Source organism: Lissotriton vulgaris, chromosome 10 (genome assembly GCF_964263255.1).
Source record: "Lissotriton vulgaris chromosome 10, aLisVul1.2, whole genome shotgun sequence".
Lineage (NCBI taxonomy): Eukaryota > Metazoa > Chordata > Amphibia > Caudata > Salamandridae > Lissotriton > Lissotriton vulgaris.
In genome coordinates this window covers 998,663,024-998,681,866 of record NC_141698.1, presented here as the reverse complement: position 1 = coordinate 998,681,866, position 18,843 = coordinate 998,663,024, and the positions used below count along the sequence as shown (strand labels likewise).

The window sequence follows — 18,843 nt, the reverse complement described above, 5'->3', positions numbered from 1 at the left end:
ATCTGCACCTATTCATGTGCCTCGCACTCCATCTTCCTCCCAAGATGGACATTCTCTACAAATTAAGTGGAAGTTAGGGTATGCACCCAACCTCCAGAACCTCTGTTTTCATGCCTGGAGATTTATCAGGGGGGCACTTAAGCCCTTTCCAATTGCCCATGGATGTACCCTTTCATCCTGTTTCACTTCCACATAGACAGTCTTCTCTGGAAGGTGGAATATGTTTGTGAACACCGCGTGGAGCCCTTGTAGGCTTTCACCAGAAGTTCTCCAGTTTGGGCTCTCACGGGCCCAGTAGAACTTTGCAGATTGCATTTTTAAAGGGCACATTGGGGGCATGTCAGTATTCCTCTGCCTTCCTGACCAGTCATCCTGTTCGAGTCCCCAATAATAACAAAAAAAACACTTACCTCCCAGCCGGCCACCTATGCAGTGTTGTGATTGGTCTGAGCGCCGTGACAGAGCGCTCAGCCAGGGTTTGGAGGGATGGGCATGTTCTCCATGCTGGCTGTAATTCAGCCTGCATGGAGAACAGGGGAAGCGTGCATGACTGTTTTGGGCGGATCGAGAGGTCTGACCAAACAGTCATTGAGCACTTAGGAGGGTTGTACCTTCCTCCCCTGCTCTTCTGTCCCGCCTGCCCCCTCACGCCAGCTGCCGCAGCAGGAGGACAATATAAAGTGATAATAACATTATGTTATTATCATTTATTTCCTTTCTTTGCTGTATAAACGAAGTGGGGGTGTCACTCCTCCACCTTAGCAGAGGAGCTGCCACTGCAGAGCAGTAGTGCATCGTGAACGTGTGTACAGATGCCCAGAACCAATTCAGTGGAAGAAGCCTTGGCTCTGGTGGAATGAAACCCCTTTCCTTCTGGAAGCTTCTTTTTGTCCAAAGTGTAGCAGGTTTCAATGCAGAGGACCACAGCGATGGAAATATTTTCTTGCCTTTCTTTGCCCCAATGAATCCCACAAAGAATTGATCGTCCACCCGATAATCTTTGGTGGCATAAGTATAAAAGCTCAGAACTTTCTTGGAATCCAGTCTGAGTCTCTTCTTCTAAATTGAGGTATTAGATAGAGCATAGATATTTGGGAGGGTGATGGTTTGCCCAAAGTGAACAGCATTACAAATTTCAGCAAGAAGGCCACCCTGGTCCTCAATACCAGCTGAAGATATGGTGTAGCGCCTGAAGCTCACGTACGTGTGAGCTGAAGTGATTACAATGATGCAGACTGTTTTGATAGTTAGCCGGTGCAGCGAGCAGCTGTGCAAGTGTTTGGAAGGGGTACACATAGGGGAAGTCAGGACCAACTTGAGAACCCACTATGACAACACATTGGTTTGGGAGGGAACTTGTGCATCAAACCTTTGTTAAACTGCATCGCAACAGGTGATTTAAACAAGAAAAGTTGGTCCGGCAAACAAAACAATGCTGCAATGGCTGACAAATAATCGTTAAGAGTGCCCAAGACCTAGCTGTGCCACAGACCAAACAAACAGCAATACATCCAACTAATTGGCTTGTAAGGGATCTGTGTTGCACACTTCACACAAGGTCACAAATTTGTCCCACGCCCGACATAAATGGACTTTATAAAGGGTTGCCATGCAGCAAGGATAATATGCATAACCTCAGAATGGAGATCAAATGCAGTGAACTGCTTCGCTTGATCTCCATGCAAAGAGGTGTAGATTGTGCTGGCCAGGGTGCCGAATAGAAGATTTGCCTAAAGCAAAAGCCTGATTAGGATACAGATGCAAATGCCCAAAAATTCTGGGTACCACACACTCTTGGACCAATCTGGAGCCAATAGGATGACTTTGGCCCGGTTCCTCTTTTTTTTTTTTTTTTTACTTATTTTTTCTTTTCAATAGGTGTGTGTATCACTGTGATACTGTGACACAATCCCATCTTTGGCCCGGTTCCTCTTTATCTTTTTCAGAACTCAGGACAGGAGAGGCAGTGGTGGAGAGTAGTACAGAAGTTCCATGCTCCAGCCTGAATGCATATCCTAGAGAGAGCTTTCTTGAAACGCCAACGTACAAAAGTTGGGACATTACATATTCATGACAGTGGCAAAAAGATCCAGCTAGGGGTCTCGCCACTGTCCGAATGAACTCTGAGCCACCTCAGGGTATATCCACCATTTGTGATCCCCAAGAGCCACTGGCTGAGCTTGCCTGCTCTGGCGTTCAAAGACTCACCAGGTGGTTCACGCTCATGGAAATGCCCTGACACTCCAGCCAACTCAAAAACCACTAAGCCTCTTGGCACAGGACCTAATACTCCACTCTGCTCTGCTTCTTACAGCAACACATGTTGGTAGTGTTGTCCTTGAGACCCTGTACCAGCCATTCCTTAATGGAATGTTCTCAAAGCCAAGAGAATGACCTGGAGCTGGATTTATATGAAGCCAGGTTTCCACCAGGTATCGAGTCCTCTAAACGCCTCCTCTCCCAGTGGCTGCCATAACCAATCAGGGACACATTGGTCACCTCGGTCAACTCTGAATGGGGAAGGGAGAGGGTCTATCGCTGTTTAAGTTAAGATCTAGCATCCACCACAGAACTCTTGCAGTCTTCTCTGAAACCTGGATAACAGTCTGACAGGTGTCCTTCATGCTGGGCCCACCAAGACTTCAGATCCCACTGCAGAGCCTTATGTGCCACCTGGAAAAGTGGACAAGCATGAGGCCAACAGGACCAGAAGCCTCAGAGGTACTCTCACAGAGATCCAGGACTAATGCTGATATATTGGCATCCTAGCCCAAATGCCTTGGACTTGTTGCGACAGAGAAAAGGAGTCAGGTATGACTTTGGCTCATTGATCGAGGACCCAAATGGTGCAGGCCTGTTAGCCGTCACCTGGAGGTGACTTATGACTGACTGTGGCTAGCCCACCTTCAATAGCTGCCAAGGAAGACGATACTGGTATCCCTGATATCTGACGATGGGCAACGGCCACCGTCATCACATTTGTGAACACCCGCAGAGCACCAGTAAGGCCTATGGGAGGCACAGAAAATGATTTTGGCTGATCTTAAGCTGCAGGTAATTTGTGGAGGTCTGTAGAAGGGGCACATGAAAGTACCATCCAGTTGCTTGCATCCTGGGGAGGCAGAACATGGGTCAAAGGGAGCAGCTGGAATTTATCCTTCTGAAGGAAAGCATTAATTGGGCGTAAATACAAAATAGGATGAAGGTCTCCATCCTTCTTCAGCACAAGGAAATACCGGCATTTGTAACCCATTTTGATTTCCAAAGTGGGCACCTTCTCAATGCTCGTTTGGCCAACAGAGCCTGCACCTCATGCAATAAAATGGATAGGTTGTCTTCGAAAAGCCGATCAGATGTAGGAGGGAATTGAGGTGGACCGTAAAGAAGTGTTAGGGCACATTGCCTTGCTGGACTTTAGGTATAGGCCTGCAGGACTATCTGGAGGAACCATCTGTTAGATTTAAGGGTCTGCCTCCCTGGAGGAGAATGTCTAATTCTGCCTCCCACTAGCAGGCTGTGGGCTTCTAAGGTCAAACTTAAGCAGCTTGGAAGTTAATCCTGCTGGGGCAGTGAACTGAGTGGAACAGTGTCCTATGTGACCAGCCTGATGTCTGCATGATTCCCGTCTTCGGCCCCAAAACAGGTGTAGTGAGGCCTAGGGATGCTTATACACAAACCCCCTTGAGTAACCACGGAAGGGCCAGAACTGTTGAGGAAACTGCAGGGCAGGGGAAGGATGCCCAAATAACATGTTTGTGGTTCTCCTTTCTTTAAATCGCCTGAGGGCGCAATCAGACTTTTGCCAAGAGGCAGGATCCATCAAACAGTATATCCATTATAGACGTACATCCCCAGAAAACCCAGTGGATCCCTTCCATTTGTGGTGGCAGGGCTCCACATTAGTGTCTAGTCAGATCAGGGCCAACCCTAATGACATACTTTGCTACATCCTGACCATCCTGAATGGTTTGAGACAAAGAGGCTCGATATTCCTCTGAGACTACTGGCAAGGTATTTCTAGCCATGTCCCATGGCATGTGTATAACGGTCTAATAGGCAGTCCGCATTCACAGATCTTAAGGCCAGACTGCCGGAGAAACATATCCGCTTTCCGAATACCTCAATCTTTTTTAACTCCCTGGCTGGAACAGTTGTGGGGAATGCATTATAGTTAACTTTGCTGGTGGACCCTCAGACTGACAAACTTCAAGGAGTCGGTGTTGTGTAAGAAAGTGCGGGTCACCAGGCACTGGTCTATGATGCCTGGCCACCTGCCTCTTTCCTGGTGGGCAAGAGCAGATCTTCACCTAATTACCCAAAAGGGTGTCCGTCATGGCTTCATTTGATAGAAGCACGTGCTCAGATAAAGCTGACCCAGGTGCAGAACCTCATTCATCTTGAATTCCACTGAAGGTAGCCTTAGGTCCAGGACCTCAGCGGCATACCTAATTACCACAGTAAAGCTCTCTTTTGGAGGGAACAAAGGAGCAACACCAGGCCCATGTCTATGGAAGTATCCCGCCCACTAGACGACTGTAAGTCCTTGTAAATGGCATCATCTTCATCATGGCCTGGAGGTAAATCATCCCCATCATCACAATTGCTATCATCTGGTTGATCAAAGCCAGAACCAAGAAAATGGATGAAGCCTCTGAGAAAGGCCTTGTGGGAGAGGAACTGTTTTGTCAGAATCTGAGCAAAGCAGGACCGGGTGTGCAGAAGTGAAATTAAGGTGCAACCTCGATTGAGTTTGAAGCGGATTCAGCTTGAGGTTGGACACCAGAGTCAGCAGGGGCTTGATCTCTGGTGTCCCCGGCTTTGGTGGCGAAAGAATCAGCACAGATTTTGCATCTGGATTGTAAGTATACACCAAAGTCAGTGCAGAACCTGAGGCAGGCTTGAGGGGCACAGTCCCTGTTGAGGACAGATCAGAATTCAAATATTTGCATTTTTAATATGTACAAGTATGCTAACTGTTCATAACCACCGGTTATGCAATAACTACTTCCTCCAGCACCAAGGGGCCTTCTGGCTCGCATCTCCAAACTCCTTTCTCTCTATTTGTGAATTTCTGGATTACAAGAAACATTAGAATAAAAATCTTGGACTACAGTATTGGACTGAAAAATTGTGTTTAAATGTGACGCTCCTTTCATCTATTTTCATTTTTACTGAAAACTCAGTGGCCTTGATGGTGGGCTATTGAAAGAAGAAAGAAAAGGTCCAGAATCATAACGTTGGCAGCAGAACTTGTTGGGGAACTTCCCTCGGTGCATTCTTGGCTTTAACCCTTACCCTTGATTTTTAGTTCCTATTAGATCAGTGTCTAAAACAGCGCTTTCTTAGAAATTGCTATTTAAGAATGTTGAAACGCAATTTAGGAGTCAGTATCATTCGCAAATAGCAGATGTCTCTGTGTCTCATATTTATGACATCACGGAATCTATAAAAGACCCGTAGCAGTGCATTAGGCCACCTGGGAGAAGTTTTGTCCGAGCAGAGGGAGGAATCCATTGCCATCCACCCCATCCTGCATCATACCAAGCCACAATTCCCAGGCTCAAGGAAGTAGGAAGCATAGAAGAAAATGTAGCCACCAGGAACTTGATTTTTTGACAGAAGAATGTGTCACTGAAAATGCTAAACTTTTTAGCAAGTCACTTTTTGGCAACTGTTTGAGAGGCCACCAAAGGACAAATCCGGGCATGTATCCAGCAGATGAGAAATGTGGTTGGTGTGACAAACAGGATTGTGGAAGAAAAAAGAAATAGATCGTATGACTTATACTGGCGCACAAAAGAAAGACTTTTGGCAAGAAGACAAGACAGTTCATGTACTGAAGGATAACCAAATACTGAACCTCCAGCAACACTACTAGAGCAACTGATTAAATCTCTAGTGATAGGTGGAGTCAGTACCATTGACACATTTGAAAGTACTCCAAGTACCAATAGTAAGTTAGAAATCGTATGCAAGTTATTTTTTTATGTAATATATCCACATATGAGTAACATATCATACACACATGTAAATCATTTACTCACGCATATAATATTTTAAATATGTAAAATGATTATTTTAATGCAGTTCACATTTCATGTAGGATCTTGTAATGCATTGTGGTCTATGTTGGTAAGATTTATTAGATAGTATATTTGCTCTTGAAGCATGCTATGTTACAAATAATCATATTTGGTTTGTAGTGGAACTTTTCAGTTTTTTATGAGTTTATCAAGTCAGCATATGCTTTATGAGCATTTATGAGCATATACTTTTTTCACATAATTGAGTAGTCATTACAAAGGCTTAGTAAACATTGTGAATGTCTAATTAAATCAAATGTCCTTACACAATGCAATGACATGTCCCCCTCTCCCTACTTATAGATCCTACTATTGGTAATGTATCACGAGACCGGAAAAAACAATACCAGGGGAAGAAGGTAGCTCTGCTCCTGAGGCAAGCCATTCAAATGATACAGGCAGGGAAAGTGGACTTTTCACTCAAGAGGAGCAATCTGATATAGACCAGGAAAGCCAAAATGTAGTCTACTCTGCCCCTAGTATAACTACTGCAAACCCAACCATAGAGAGATCAGGCACACCAGCTGTATGTAGAAGTGTAGGAAGTACTTGGGTAGAACAAGATCCACCTAAGTGGTACTTGGCACACATTCCCCGGCTGATTTTCAAAGAATTGAAACAAAGATGCTGAAGGTTGAGTAATACAACATAAGGTCCTGAGTCACATTAGTCGCACGGTTGGCTTAAAAGACACTGTTCTGCAGCAGTGGCTCAAAGCTGAAACGAAATGTCGTAGGCCACAGGCACTTTGACTCATTCATTAAATCAGGGGGTTGTTCAGACAAGAGCTGTATCATTCCAGACAGCAACCACAAGCTATGTGTAGATCTGTGGATCGACTTACAAATGTTACGCATACTCCGTACCGACGTACAACCAAATTGCAGGTTGAGTTTGAAAACAAAAGTGTGAAATTACAAAGTAGTTTCTGTTATATTACAAATGTCCTGGATGCCTTGCAATCCACCAGTGTCACTATGCAAAGTTCAATCTCACCAGCAACAATGGGGATGTGTCCAATAATGCGCAACACAGCAGTGGCAGCGGCTAATGTTGCAGGGCCAAGAAGGGGCAATAGTAGTGACATCGACTTAAAGCTAACACATCAGACCACCTACAAAGGTTAGATTTGTTTTATTTATTGTGAAACGTTTAAAGTATTTGTGCAAGTTAATTGATTTTCTGTTTCACAAGTTTCATATAATGAAACAAATATTCTTGCTATTGGAAGATTTCCTGTACTTGATGTTCTTCTTCTGTGGAAAAAAAAATATGTTACTTTAATAAAGCTGAATTATCAGCGTCAATATGTTGAGCATTCCTCCTGTAATGCCTACCTTAAAAATAATTACTTCTAATGTCAGTTCAATGTGCCCTGCCGCCTGCTCCCATATTTGATCCTTGTCCTGGCTGTGTTGGATTTTCATCTTCACCAGAACGGCCATCCTAAGGGTCAAGTGATAGCCGTGTATAATTGCTGTGCTGTGCAGCATTGCCCAGGCAGGCATAATTTAATAGCTTGCTTCAGGTGTGTGCTCCAATGCTCCTCCACTATATGAAGGCAGCCAAACCTCCCCTTCAGAATTTCGAAAGTGTGCTCTAGGCCTGCTCTTGTTTGCTTATGTGCAATCAGCATGCGTTTTCCCTTGCGGTGCTTGCATTTAGGCAAGATGTCGTATAACCCATGGACGAATTACATACGGGCTGCTGCCTACATTCAGAGAAGAACGGGAGTTACACTTTAAGAACATATAATGTGTACTTTATGGAAAGGTTCAATTATCAGGACACTTTTCAAAAAGATTCCCCTCTCCAAACTCTCCTCTTGCCAGCTGGTTGTAAAGACCTGAATGACGAAACATGAAAGAGCGATGTGCAGTTCCTGGGTCTTTTCCTACCAAATCTGTGATAATACAAGCAGCATTGCAAGTTAAATGAATATTTTGTGAACAGTGGGGTTTTTTCTATTTCGATACAAATACTCTGTCGCTGAAGGAGGGCATCTGTGAATGAGTGGCATCCGTGCATCCTATTACATGCAGAAACTGAGCCATGACATAAAAATCAACCTTAGAGGCATTCATTTCTGACGGGCTGCTTGAAAAATAAATATGCAAATGTATTTTAGATAACAGGCCATTTTGTAAATAAGCACAAATCCTTAAACGGCTACTTTGTGATAAAGCGACTGCCACTATCCTGTTGTAGCTGCCTGAGGCTTGAAGGAGGAGGGAACAAAGCACCTGTATGTATGTGAGTAGTGCCCGGGTGTGCCTTCCTAAAATTGGATTAAATTCAACCGTTGCCCTAGGAATTCAAAAGCAACCAAGAAGTGTCATAAGGCAGATGCAGTCCAAGGCAGGATCCATACACACCACACAAACCATTCCAAAGCACCACTGCTCCTACTGGAGAAAAAGCCTCGACCATACCCTCCAGTCAGCAAAGGGGCAGATGGACAAAAAGAATGAACAGGCACTAGGGAAGGTTGTTGCTGTGCCGCGGCCGTTCAACCTGAACAGGCCTCCTGGGCCCAACACAGTGGACAGGCCAGGAACTTCCAACACAAACATGGTCAGAAAGAACAACAGCCTCAGCAAAAAGATATAGGACTCCAACAGGAGGTACTATAGAAGGAAGCGAATCACAGTTACAACCTCCCGAAGGGAAATCAATACAGGGCCAGCCGAATTGAGAAAAGGGGCATCTGACTAGGAAAGGGGCGAGATTCCACTTGAATCAACACTACCAGGGACAATGCAACCAAACAATCACCGTGGGAGCTTCCCTCAAATCATTACTGGACCAAGAAAGCTGACACCCAGGTCAAGACAACTGCCAAGTGAATAGAGACACAGCTCTATCAGCAGAAACAGTCCTATGAGCTAATCAGCAGTCTAGACAGCCACCAGAGAAGTTTGGACCTCATCCAAAACAGAACCTTACCTACCTCTACAACAACGAGGGAGTGAAAGCAGGTTGCCGTAGAAAGTGAATCACAGCTTCCTAAATAAGTTAGCGATCAGCAAAAAATGACAGATTATGCCTCTCCGAAAGGGACAAATAAACACTACTGGGTATGGGCTCCCAAGCAGCAAGGCCAAGCCACAGCCTAATGTATCAACAAAAAAAGCGCCAATGCTGCCATTAATTATTTCTCACGATATCAACAACTCACAATCGATTTAAACAAAAAGTGAGGGGATCTATGTCTCAAGAATCAATCTTCAATTTTATTGATTTATTGCTTCATTTAAGTTTATTTTTTATTTTCTCTAGATCATTTTTCAATTTGAAAAAACATATAACATACAAAATATGAGACACATTATATACACTTAAAACACTCCCCTACCAACACTCACACATACACTCACTTGTGAATCACTATCAAACACTCTCAAGCACACTCTACAATACAGGGTACATATTACAGTTATTCAGAATGGCATAATGCAACCCTGTATTGCATTATGCCATAAGAATGTTAAAGAAATTATAAATCTTTTGTGAAAATTTACAAATAGGTTTAAAGGAATATCTATGGCATTATAGATATATGATTTACATTGAATTCTGAATAACTGTTAATATGTACCCTGTATTGTAGAGTGTGCTTGAGAGTGTTTGATTGTGATTCACAAGTGAGTGTATGTGTGAGTGTTGGTAGGGGAGTGTTTTAAGTGTATATAATGTGTCTCATATTTTGTATGTTATATGTTTTTTCAAATTGAAAAATGATCTAGAGAAAATAAAAAAAACTTAAATGAAGCAATAAATCAATAAAATTGAAGATTGATTCTTGAGACATAGATCCCCTCACTTTTTGTTTAAATCGATTGTGAGTTGTTGATATCGTGAGAAATAATTAATGGCAGCATTGGCGCTTTTTTTGTTGATACATCTGCGAAAGGGACAGCATCGAAGCCCCAATCAGTGCTGAAAACAATTGACAACTGTTGAAGTTATCTAGAGAATGCAATGCGCTCCGTAATGCAAAAGGAGCAGGTGAAGAAAACAAGGTTGTGTTGTCAAATTGCTCAGAAGAAGAATTTGCTCAGGCAAGTTCTCCAAAGTAATCATTTATATAAAGATCCAGTCACTTCCTTCAGGCAAGTTTCAAACCTTGTCCACCTCTAGGGGATCAAGTCCATTACTCCCCAAAACATAATCCCATGGAGCACCCTGAATCACCTCCATGCCTAGCAGACATGGTTCCTAGGAGGGTGAAGAGGGAGGCCGAAGCCAAGCAGAAACACAAAATGCATTGGTTCACACTGGGCAGACTCTGAACTATGGACGCCTTCAGAAGGTGTGAAACTGAAATTCGATGCATGTGAGTAGAAACCTGCTTAACCTTTGTGTGGGTGCTGACTGGTTTACCACTCTTAAATACCTCATCCCAGTCACCGGATGCTGCTACTAATTGATTGACTTATCAATTCATACGTGCTGTGTATGGGACTTCCTCATCCAGGCAAGATATGAAAGGTGTGCAGTCACTTTGCTTGGTGTCTGAACATGTTTAACACGTTCTGGATTGATGTGTTAATTTTTTTTTATGTTATGCATTATCGGCCAACATGTCCAAATAATGTGCGTCTGGTGCTATACTTGTTAATAAGTGTTCTTCATGTATTGATGGCTTTTAAAGATTCTCGGTGCTTATGGCTAGAGTTTTTGTTTCCCCTTAGGGTGCTGAAGGAGGCGCACTCTGCGTTCAATCCTGAAGCTGTGGTTCTGCAGCTGGGAGCGGACACCATAGCTGGCGACCCCATGTGTTCCTTTAACATGACAGCCGAGGGCCTTGGCAACTGTCTAAAGTATGTTCTTCAGTGGCGGCTGCCTACGCTTATCCTGGGAGGAGGTGAGTACATGGATGAAGTCAGAGACTGGACAGTGAATCCGCTCAGTTTGTGTTTTTTAAACTCACGAGTCTAGGGGCTGTGAAATGTGCATCCATATTTGCAGGCTCAGCTGTTTCATCGTTTCTTTTGTGTAATAACCTTCTGAATTGCGAAAGTGTTGGTAGCATCCATGGCTGGGGATCACAGGATTAACATGACAGGAGAGCAACATTTCTCACATATCATAGGGCCGAACCCCCCAGTATGACCCCGCCCCAACCTTATGCAACCCACAAACAACTAACCAGTCTAAAGTGTGGGTAGAAACGGCCATGTTTAATCTTCCAAAACATTCATAAACATGACAAGATCATTAATTCAAATTGCACATTTCAGAATTCAAATATTTGCATTTTTAATATGTACAAGTATGCTAACTGTTCATAACCACCGGTTATGCAATAACTACTTCCTCCAGCACCAAGGGGCCTTCTGGCTCGCATCTCCAAACTGAGAACCACGCAAGGCGCAACCCACCTGCATCCTTGAGCGGTGAGCCCCCAGCCCCCGATCCTTGTCCGTCATATCCAGGGGCCCACCCCTCTACCACCAGGTTGCCAAGGAGGCTTGTGTGATCTGGTGCCCTTGCCTCCCCAGCCGGTGTCCCCATTCTCCCTGCGGAGAGCTTACCATCTCTCCCCTCAGTGCTGGCCTTGGGAGTATGAAAGCGGGCGTCCCGTTGCCCCCCCACCCCACCCCCTGCAAATCAATGTTCTGTGGCCTCTCTTTCGCCCATCGCCCTCTTCCACTAACTAGAACCACTAATTTTATAGACGGTGGGTGGGAGATTCCAGTGATATCCCCCGTCTGATGTCCAGTGCAGGAACAAGAAGGCGAGAAGTTGTGCCACCAGGGCTAAATAGCCCCCTTAGGCTCCGCCCCCAATGCATTGACTTGCACCGGAAGTGCATTGTCGCCTGACCCGGAAGGAGTTCCTGTCCAGTAGCCAACTGGCTACTGGACTTCCAATGGGGGTGTGGCGGGGATCCGGGGTGACGGGCCCTAAGAGCGCGCTTGTCAAGTTCTCACGCTTTTCATAGGGCCCGAACCCCCCCAGTATGACCCCCGCCCCAACCTTATGCAACCCACAAACAACTAACCAGTCTAAAGTGTGGGTAAAAACGGCCATGTTTAATCTTCCAAAACATTCATAAACATGACAAGATCATTAATTCAAAATTCACATTTCAGAATTCAAATATTTGCATTTTTAATATGTACAAGTGTGCTAACTGTTCATAACCACCGGTTATGCAATAACTACTTCCTCCAGCACCAAGGGGCCTTCTGGCTTGCATCTCCAAACTGAGAACCACGCAAGGCGCAACCCACCTGCGTCCTTGAGCGGTGAGCTCCCAGCCCACGATCCTTGACCGTCATATCCAGGGGCCTACCCCTCTACCACCAGGCTGCCATGGAGGCTCGTGGGATCTGGCTCCCTTGCCTCCCCAGTCGGTGTCCCCATTCTCCCTGCGTAGAGCTTACCGTCTCTCCTATCAGTGCTGGCCTCGGGAGTATGTAAGCGGGCCTCCCGTTACCCTCCCTGCAAATAAATGTCCTGTGGCCTCTTTTCCGCCACTAGGGTGACCAGGGCCCAGAGGTCCTTCACCCTCCCCACTCGCAAACAAGATCTGCACAAATGACCAAATCCCTTTGATCCACACATCTGTGCCAATGTCAGACAAATGCACTCCATCATGATGGAACATCAAGTCTCCAGAGATCAGTCTGTGTGGAATGTGGCACAAGCGACCCGGGCCTTAGCACAACCTGGCCAATTCCCCGATGAAGCGTCTCACCGATACGTTCAAAGCCCGGGATCTGACTCCAGTGGCCCATGTCCTGCAAGGATTAAAGACAAAAAGGGTTCTGTCGGGTGACGGAATAAATTGCTTTTCAGTAAAGGCTAAGTTAGCTCATAACACAATATAACAAATAAAGTTCAATTAAATTCGATTAAACCTCTCTGAAAACAGATGTAGTTCAAAGCTTTTATATAGGAAACAAAGTCACGATCGAGCAACTGCAATCCATGACAGACGGTGCTCGGCTCATCCGGAGAAAGCAGCGTAATTCCTTCGACTCGGGATTGACCTTCCGGCCTTCCCCCCAGGGTGTGACATTTGCCTCCTGTGAGTCCAGACCCCCCTGTTCCCCCCCCCCTATCTTGATAAAGACCCGCCGTGACCACCAATCGGGGCACACTAGGGTCGAAACGTTGACGCACAATACTGGTCAAGAAACCTCCGGGAACGGGCACAGTAACCATCTGTCTCCTTGGAGCATTAACTTAGAACTCTCACCATCAAATCAAAAAATGTCCCCCTTTCCCCGTGTATAATACTGTATATATTTGTAAATAAGTGTCACTGAATTTGTTGCACCATTCACTTTGCTCACCAATAGTCACTCTTAACATGTTTTTGGAATTCATTTAAACTGAAATGGAATGAAGTAATTCCGGTGTTTTGTAAATGTGACTTTGTTTCCTATATAAAAGCTTTGAACTACATCTGTTTTCAGAGAGGTTTAATCGAATTTAATTGAACTTTATTTGTTATATTGTGTTATGAGCTAACTTAGCCTTTACTGAAAAGCAATTCATTCCGTCACCCGACAGAACCATTTTTGTCTTTAATCATACCTACCCAGGTTCTGAGGGACACAGCGTTACCCCTTTTTGTTAAAACATGTCCTGCAATGAATCATACATGACCAAGCAATTTTGAGCGTTAGGAAAAGCTCTTCCTATCCAGGCAAACTCTGTAAGCAAAGCTTCTCTGACTGCCATGCGTCCTAGCTCCACCACGTTGTTACCGCCCAATGCAGCACCACCAAATCCGGGGACTGATGTCCCTCGCGTTCTCGTGTCTACTCGATTAGCCGCCGCAACTGCCGAATTCGCAGGCCGCCCACGCCACGCCATAGGAACGATGTCCCTTTCAAACCTGGTGGTTTCGACACCCGCTTCTGCCGTAACCGCACTGTGGCCTGCCGCACGAACAAGTGTCCCACACCACTTTCAAAGACATACCAGTAGTAGGAAGAGAAATGTAAACGCCAGCATTGTTATGTCAAAACCCATCATTCTGGTATCTCACAGTAGCTCGGGCCGCACATAGCGCTTAAAACAGGCCGATGACCAGCGCCCCACGTTTTTGACTGCTTCCGCCAGTAAGCCAGCGCCTGCCGCCAATGTGGCCGCCCCAATTCTGAATGAGTGTGAGGAATACCCAATAGGATCCAAACCCAGATGTAACAATGCGCACTTAAAGATTGCCCTGAATTGGAACTGTGACAAGCACTCGCCGTTTTCATGAATGAACAGTGCCTGGCCAAGCCCGATCGGCCGAATAGCCATGTACGCTCCCTTCCTGGCCACCGGGCAAATTCCTGCCCCTGGTGCGGTGGACAGGCGAATCGTGGTCCCCTTCCCCAATGGGTCGGTCTTGGATCTCCTTAAAACCACCACCAAGCTTCCCGCGACCAAGTTTGTGTCTTGTCGCCCGGAGGAGCCTAGCCCGCGACCATGATGGCCGCCTGATCCTTCGGCTCCGCCGACCCTCTCGTTCGTTTCCCGATTTGTAGATCATCCTGCAAGTTATCCTGCTCGATTCTCGGTGCCCCGGATTTGTAAGGCGCTCCTGAGCCCAGCGGTGTGTTTCCCGGCGCGATCCTGGTGGTAGAGACGGCGAGGTGCTCCGTTCTCTGCTACAGTGTTGCAGAGCTGCGTTCGGGTCTTTGTTCTCCGGAGGCTGCAGTCCCCAGCAGTAACCACGGCTACATTGTATCGGGACAGGGCCGGCTGACGGAGAGTTATCGCCACCTTGCCTTCTCTGCTGCAGCGGACCGCCCTGCCTTGCATGCCTTCGCGCCGGACCCATTTTGCCACCGTGGACGATAGACTTCACCCTTCCCTCTGCCGGTGGACGGCGCCGGACATCTTCTTATTCTCCAGTGCAGCAGTGGGAGCCATTTTGAGTTGTGCGCCCGGCGGCCATTTGGCGTGGTCTCCGTGGATTGTGCTGCACTGACGCCGGGTGGCCGAGCGAAGGCTACCGCACTACAACTGTGTTCCCCGGAGTGAAACTTGGGGACCGGCTACTGGCGAGGGACTTAATGCGATGGCCGAAGGCAACCAACTTCGAGGGTTACAACGTGATCCTGTGCCCGGGGTGTGTGGGACGATGGTTCTCTCTCCCTCAGCGGCATCTCCCAGCCTGGCTGATGTAATGCATGCCCTGACAAACCTCCGTGTTGCTGTACGTGACATGGTCCTGGACCTGCAAGGCCAATCGGATGACTTTGTTACTGCGGAGCCCTCGGATGGCCATGTCGAATCCCCTGTGCTGGGCACTTCGCCACACCCTCTGCTTGTCTGTGTTTGCCACCCTGCGCAGACGGTCCTGATGGCGCTGGCTGGGAGCGGTGTAGTTGCTACTGAGCCTCCCAGTACTGTTGCTGAGCTGTGTAAAGATCTTGGCCCCTGGCTGACACCGGAGACTTGTGTTTGGGCGCCCTGCCTTACGACTGCTTCGGGACTTCCTCGAGGGTCCCACCGGTCCACCCTGGAGTTGGGAATGCTGTCTTTGTCGGCTGCCCTTCAAACGCTGCGGCTGTACGTTGCCCCTTGTTGGATGTGCATTCATCGTATGGCTCTGTGGTGGAGGGATCTTGGTGGCTGGCGCCGTGCGCTGCAGTGGACCTCACCTTCGCTTTCTCCGTCACCGGTGGCTGTTCTAGATCTGGACTCCGTCGACATGCAGGATCGAAGGGGACAAGGATGAGGATGTATCTCTCTTCTGGCTGTATCCGGTGGTGTGCTTTACTGGGACATTAATGGACATTTTGGGAGTTAAATGTTGGTCAGGTACTGGGTCGGGGTCCGGGGATGGGTGGCCGTGGGTAACACTGCTGATTGTTTTGAACGTCTAATTGGCCCTCCTCCGGTCTTATGTGATTTCCTTTCCTTCTTTCTCTTTCTTCTGAATTTCGGGTATTCATGGGGCGACAGACACACTGCTTAGGGGGGGGTAGGCCGTAGCCTTCGCATGCGTGTAGGGTGGGGGGTTCTCTCTTTTTTCTTCGACCGTTCAGTTACTATGGGCCTTATTTTTCTTCTTCTTCTTTTACGCTTTCTTTTTCTTATTTCCCTGGGTCAAGGGGTGGATTGGTACGTTGTGGGTAGTGGCTGGGATACATATGATGTTTGGTTGCTTTCTCTCCTGTTTATTCGCCACCAGCCTATTGCTTAATAGATAACGCTCGCTGATGCTCCTGTATGCTGATGCCCATGTCGGTCCTGGTACGGATTGTTTGAACTCTGATCCTTCTTGGCTCCTATTGCTCTGGACCTTTCTTAAAAATTTAAAATTAAACCTTCACTCCTCCTACCTCTCGGCGGCGCACTTAATTACAGTGTAACTTGGATGAATCGCGTTCTGCTCGATACGCTGCTGAGAGCCCAATTGCTTACTGATTGCCTTAAATGATCTCGAGGCCGGCCGGTGGGTTGTAGGCCCGTATTTGTTTGCCTATCATGTTTAATAAAGGTTTTCCAAAAATTAAAAAAAAAAAAAAAAAAAAAAAAAGTTTGTGTCTTGTCTCTGGAGCCCCCCAGTGATGTCTGATTTAGAGGTCCCCACCAGCTCCCCCACCCGAAAAGCGCCATAAAATGCCAAGGTAAACGCAGCGCCAAACAGGATGCTCTCATAAGTAGATGAGCATACGGACCGTAGTACTCCCAGAATGTCCCCTAAGGTTTTTAGATCTAGGGGCCTCCTCCAATCTTTCTTACCCCCTTCTAGTCTAGCCCAGCCTTACAGGGTCCTCCTTACTACAAAAACTGCACCAGGGTCTCGCTGACCTGTCAGTTTAGCAAAGAAGCCTATTGCTCTCACATGCGCCCTGGCATAGGAGGCTGGCCTCCTCTGTTCTCTTAGAGTAAGAAAGAAGTTGCAGAGCACCCCTGTTGAAAAAAGTGTCACCTGGCTTGTGTGTTTAGCAAATGCCCTGTACGCCTGGAAGTGTTGGTGGTAAGTCCTCCTAGTGCACTCGCTCAATGAGGCTCCCACCAGCCTGGCTAGGCCGGGACTCCAATCCTCCACAGAGATGTCGGGAACACAGTCATCTGCTCATCTGCCTGAGGGCGATACCTTCGTAAATCCTGTAACTTGGAGCGAGACAAAGCATCAGCAGCCAAATTCTCCACACCTGAAATATGCGCTGCTCTAAAGAGCAGATTGAGCTTTAAACAAGCCAAGACTAAATGCTTTAACAATCTCAAAACCTGTTTGCAAGTAGCTCCCTGCCTATTGATAGCTTCCACCATCGCCATGTTGTCTGACCAGAAGATGACTGACTTGTTCTTAAAGGATTCTGCTCAGACTTCCACCGCCACTACAATGGGGAATAGCTCTAAAAAGGCTATGTTTTTTGTCAGGCTCATCTCGTGCCAGGATGCCGGCCAGTCACCCCTGCACCAGTGGGAGCCCAACACAGCTCCAAAACCGATGCGTCCCACAGAATCAGTGAGCAGACCCAAGTCCTTGCTAGATACAGTGGGCTTGGGCCAAATCACACTACCATTGAATTCCTTCAAGAAGCTACACCAAATCCTCAAGTTACCCCTCACCTCGGCTGTTAGCCGGACGTGATGGTGTTTCTGTGTCAAACCTACCATAGCGCGCGCGATTGACCTTGAAAACAGGCGCCCCATTGGGATGATTCTCAAGGCAAGGTTCAACTGGCCCACCAAAACCTGGAGTTGGTGCAGCGTGACCTTGGGACCTGCCAGAGCAGATTCTATTGCTTGTGAGAAGGCCTGCACTTTGTCTGCTGGCAACCTGCATTCTCCTTCCACAGTGTCTATCTCAATTCCCAAAAAGGACATGCTGGTCGCTGACCCCACCGTCTTGCCGGGGGCTAAAGGTACCCCCAGTTCCTCAAACATCTCAACTAGCTTGCCCAACGCTTGACCACACTTACTTGACTCTGGGGGACCCATGATCATGAAATCATCTAGGTAATGCACCGTGTCTTTGTGCCCTGTTCTGAAAACAAAAACCAATTGTAGCATGGAATTGAACATCTCAAAGTACTTACAAGACACCGCACAGCCCATTGGCATACACCTGTCATAAAAGAACTGAGAATTCAGCTGAAAACCTAGCAAATGATAGTCCTCAGGGTGTACTGGCAGGAGCCTGAAAGCTGATTCAATGTCAGTCTTAGCCATAAAGACCTTAGGTCCTAGATGGCGCAACCTCTGAAGTGCTGAGTCAAAGGAAGAATACGTAACTGAGCACAGGGATGGGTCTATAGCATCATTCACCGACGCCCCCTTAGGTGCTGACAAGTTGTGAATCATCCTGAACTGGCCAGGCTCTTTCTTAGGAACCACGCCCAGAGGTGAGCAGACAAATCCTGGCAAAGGGGGAGAGGGGGAAGGGCCAGCCACCCGCCCCAGGGACCTCTCCTTTTCTACCTTTTGCGAAACTACAGAGGGATGCCTACACACTGACAAAAGGTTATTGCAATAATCTACTGGGGGTACCCCGTGAGCTGGGATGTGAAAACCTGTAGAAACCCCCTCAAACATAGCCCTGGCCGCCTTCCTGTCAGGATACTGATTTAGCCAGAAAACCAGCCTCCCCAAATCCCCTGGCGTGGGTAACTTACTGCTGCGGGGGAGGGGGCTTGGGCTCTCTCCCCTTCTCTTTGGATTTTTAATGCATTTGAACTCAGGATTGGAAGGGTGGCCACAGTATGCACTCGCATGTTTGAACCTAGATGCCCCAGGGGGCCAGGTGCATGTCTTATGGTTAAAGGCCCAACACGCACCCCTTCTGTCC

General features: G+C 47.0%; 1 protein-coding gene across 2 annotated transcripts in view; it reads left to right on the top strand.

The window, feature by feature from the left end:
• Positions 1 to 18,843, top strand: part of HDAC8 (histone deacetylase 8) — a 673,568-nt gene that overhangs the window by 449,283 nt on the left and 205,442 nt on the right. For both annotated transcript variants that reach the window (XR_015300718.1, XM_086942007.1), the window contains exon 8: positions 10,778 to 10,950. Coding sequence is in view for 1 of the 2 variants with exons in the window: in XM_086942007.1 (XP_086798133.1) it covers positions 10,778 to 10,950 (173 nt within the window). In the remaining variant the exon portion in view is untranslated. The remainder of the gene's footprint in view (positions 1 to 10,777; positions 10,951 to 18,843) is intronic.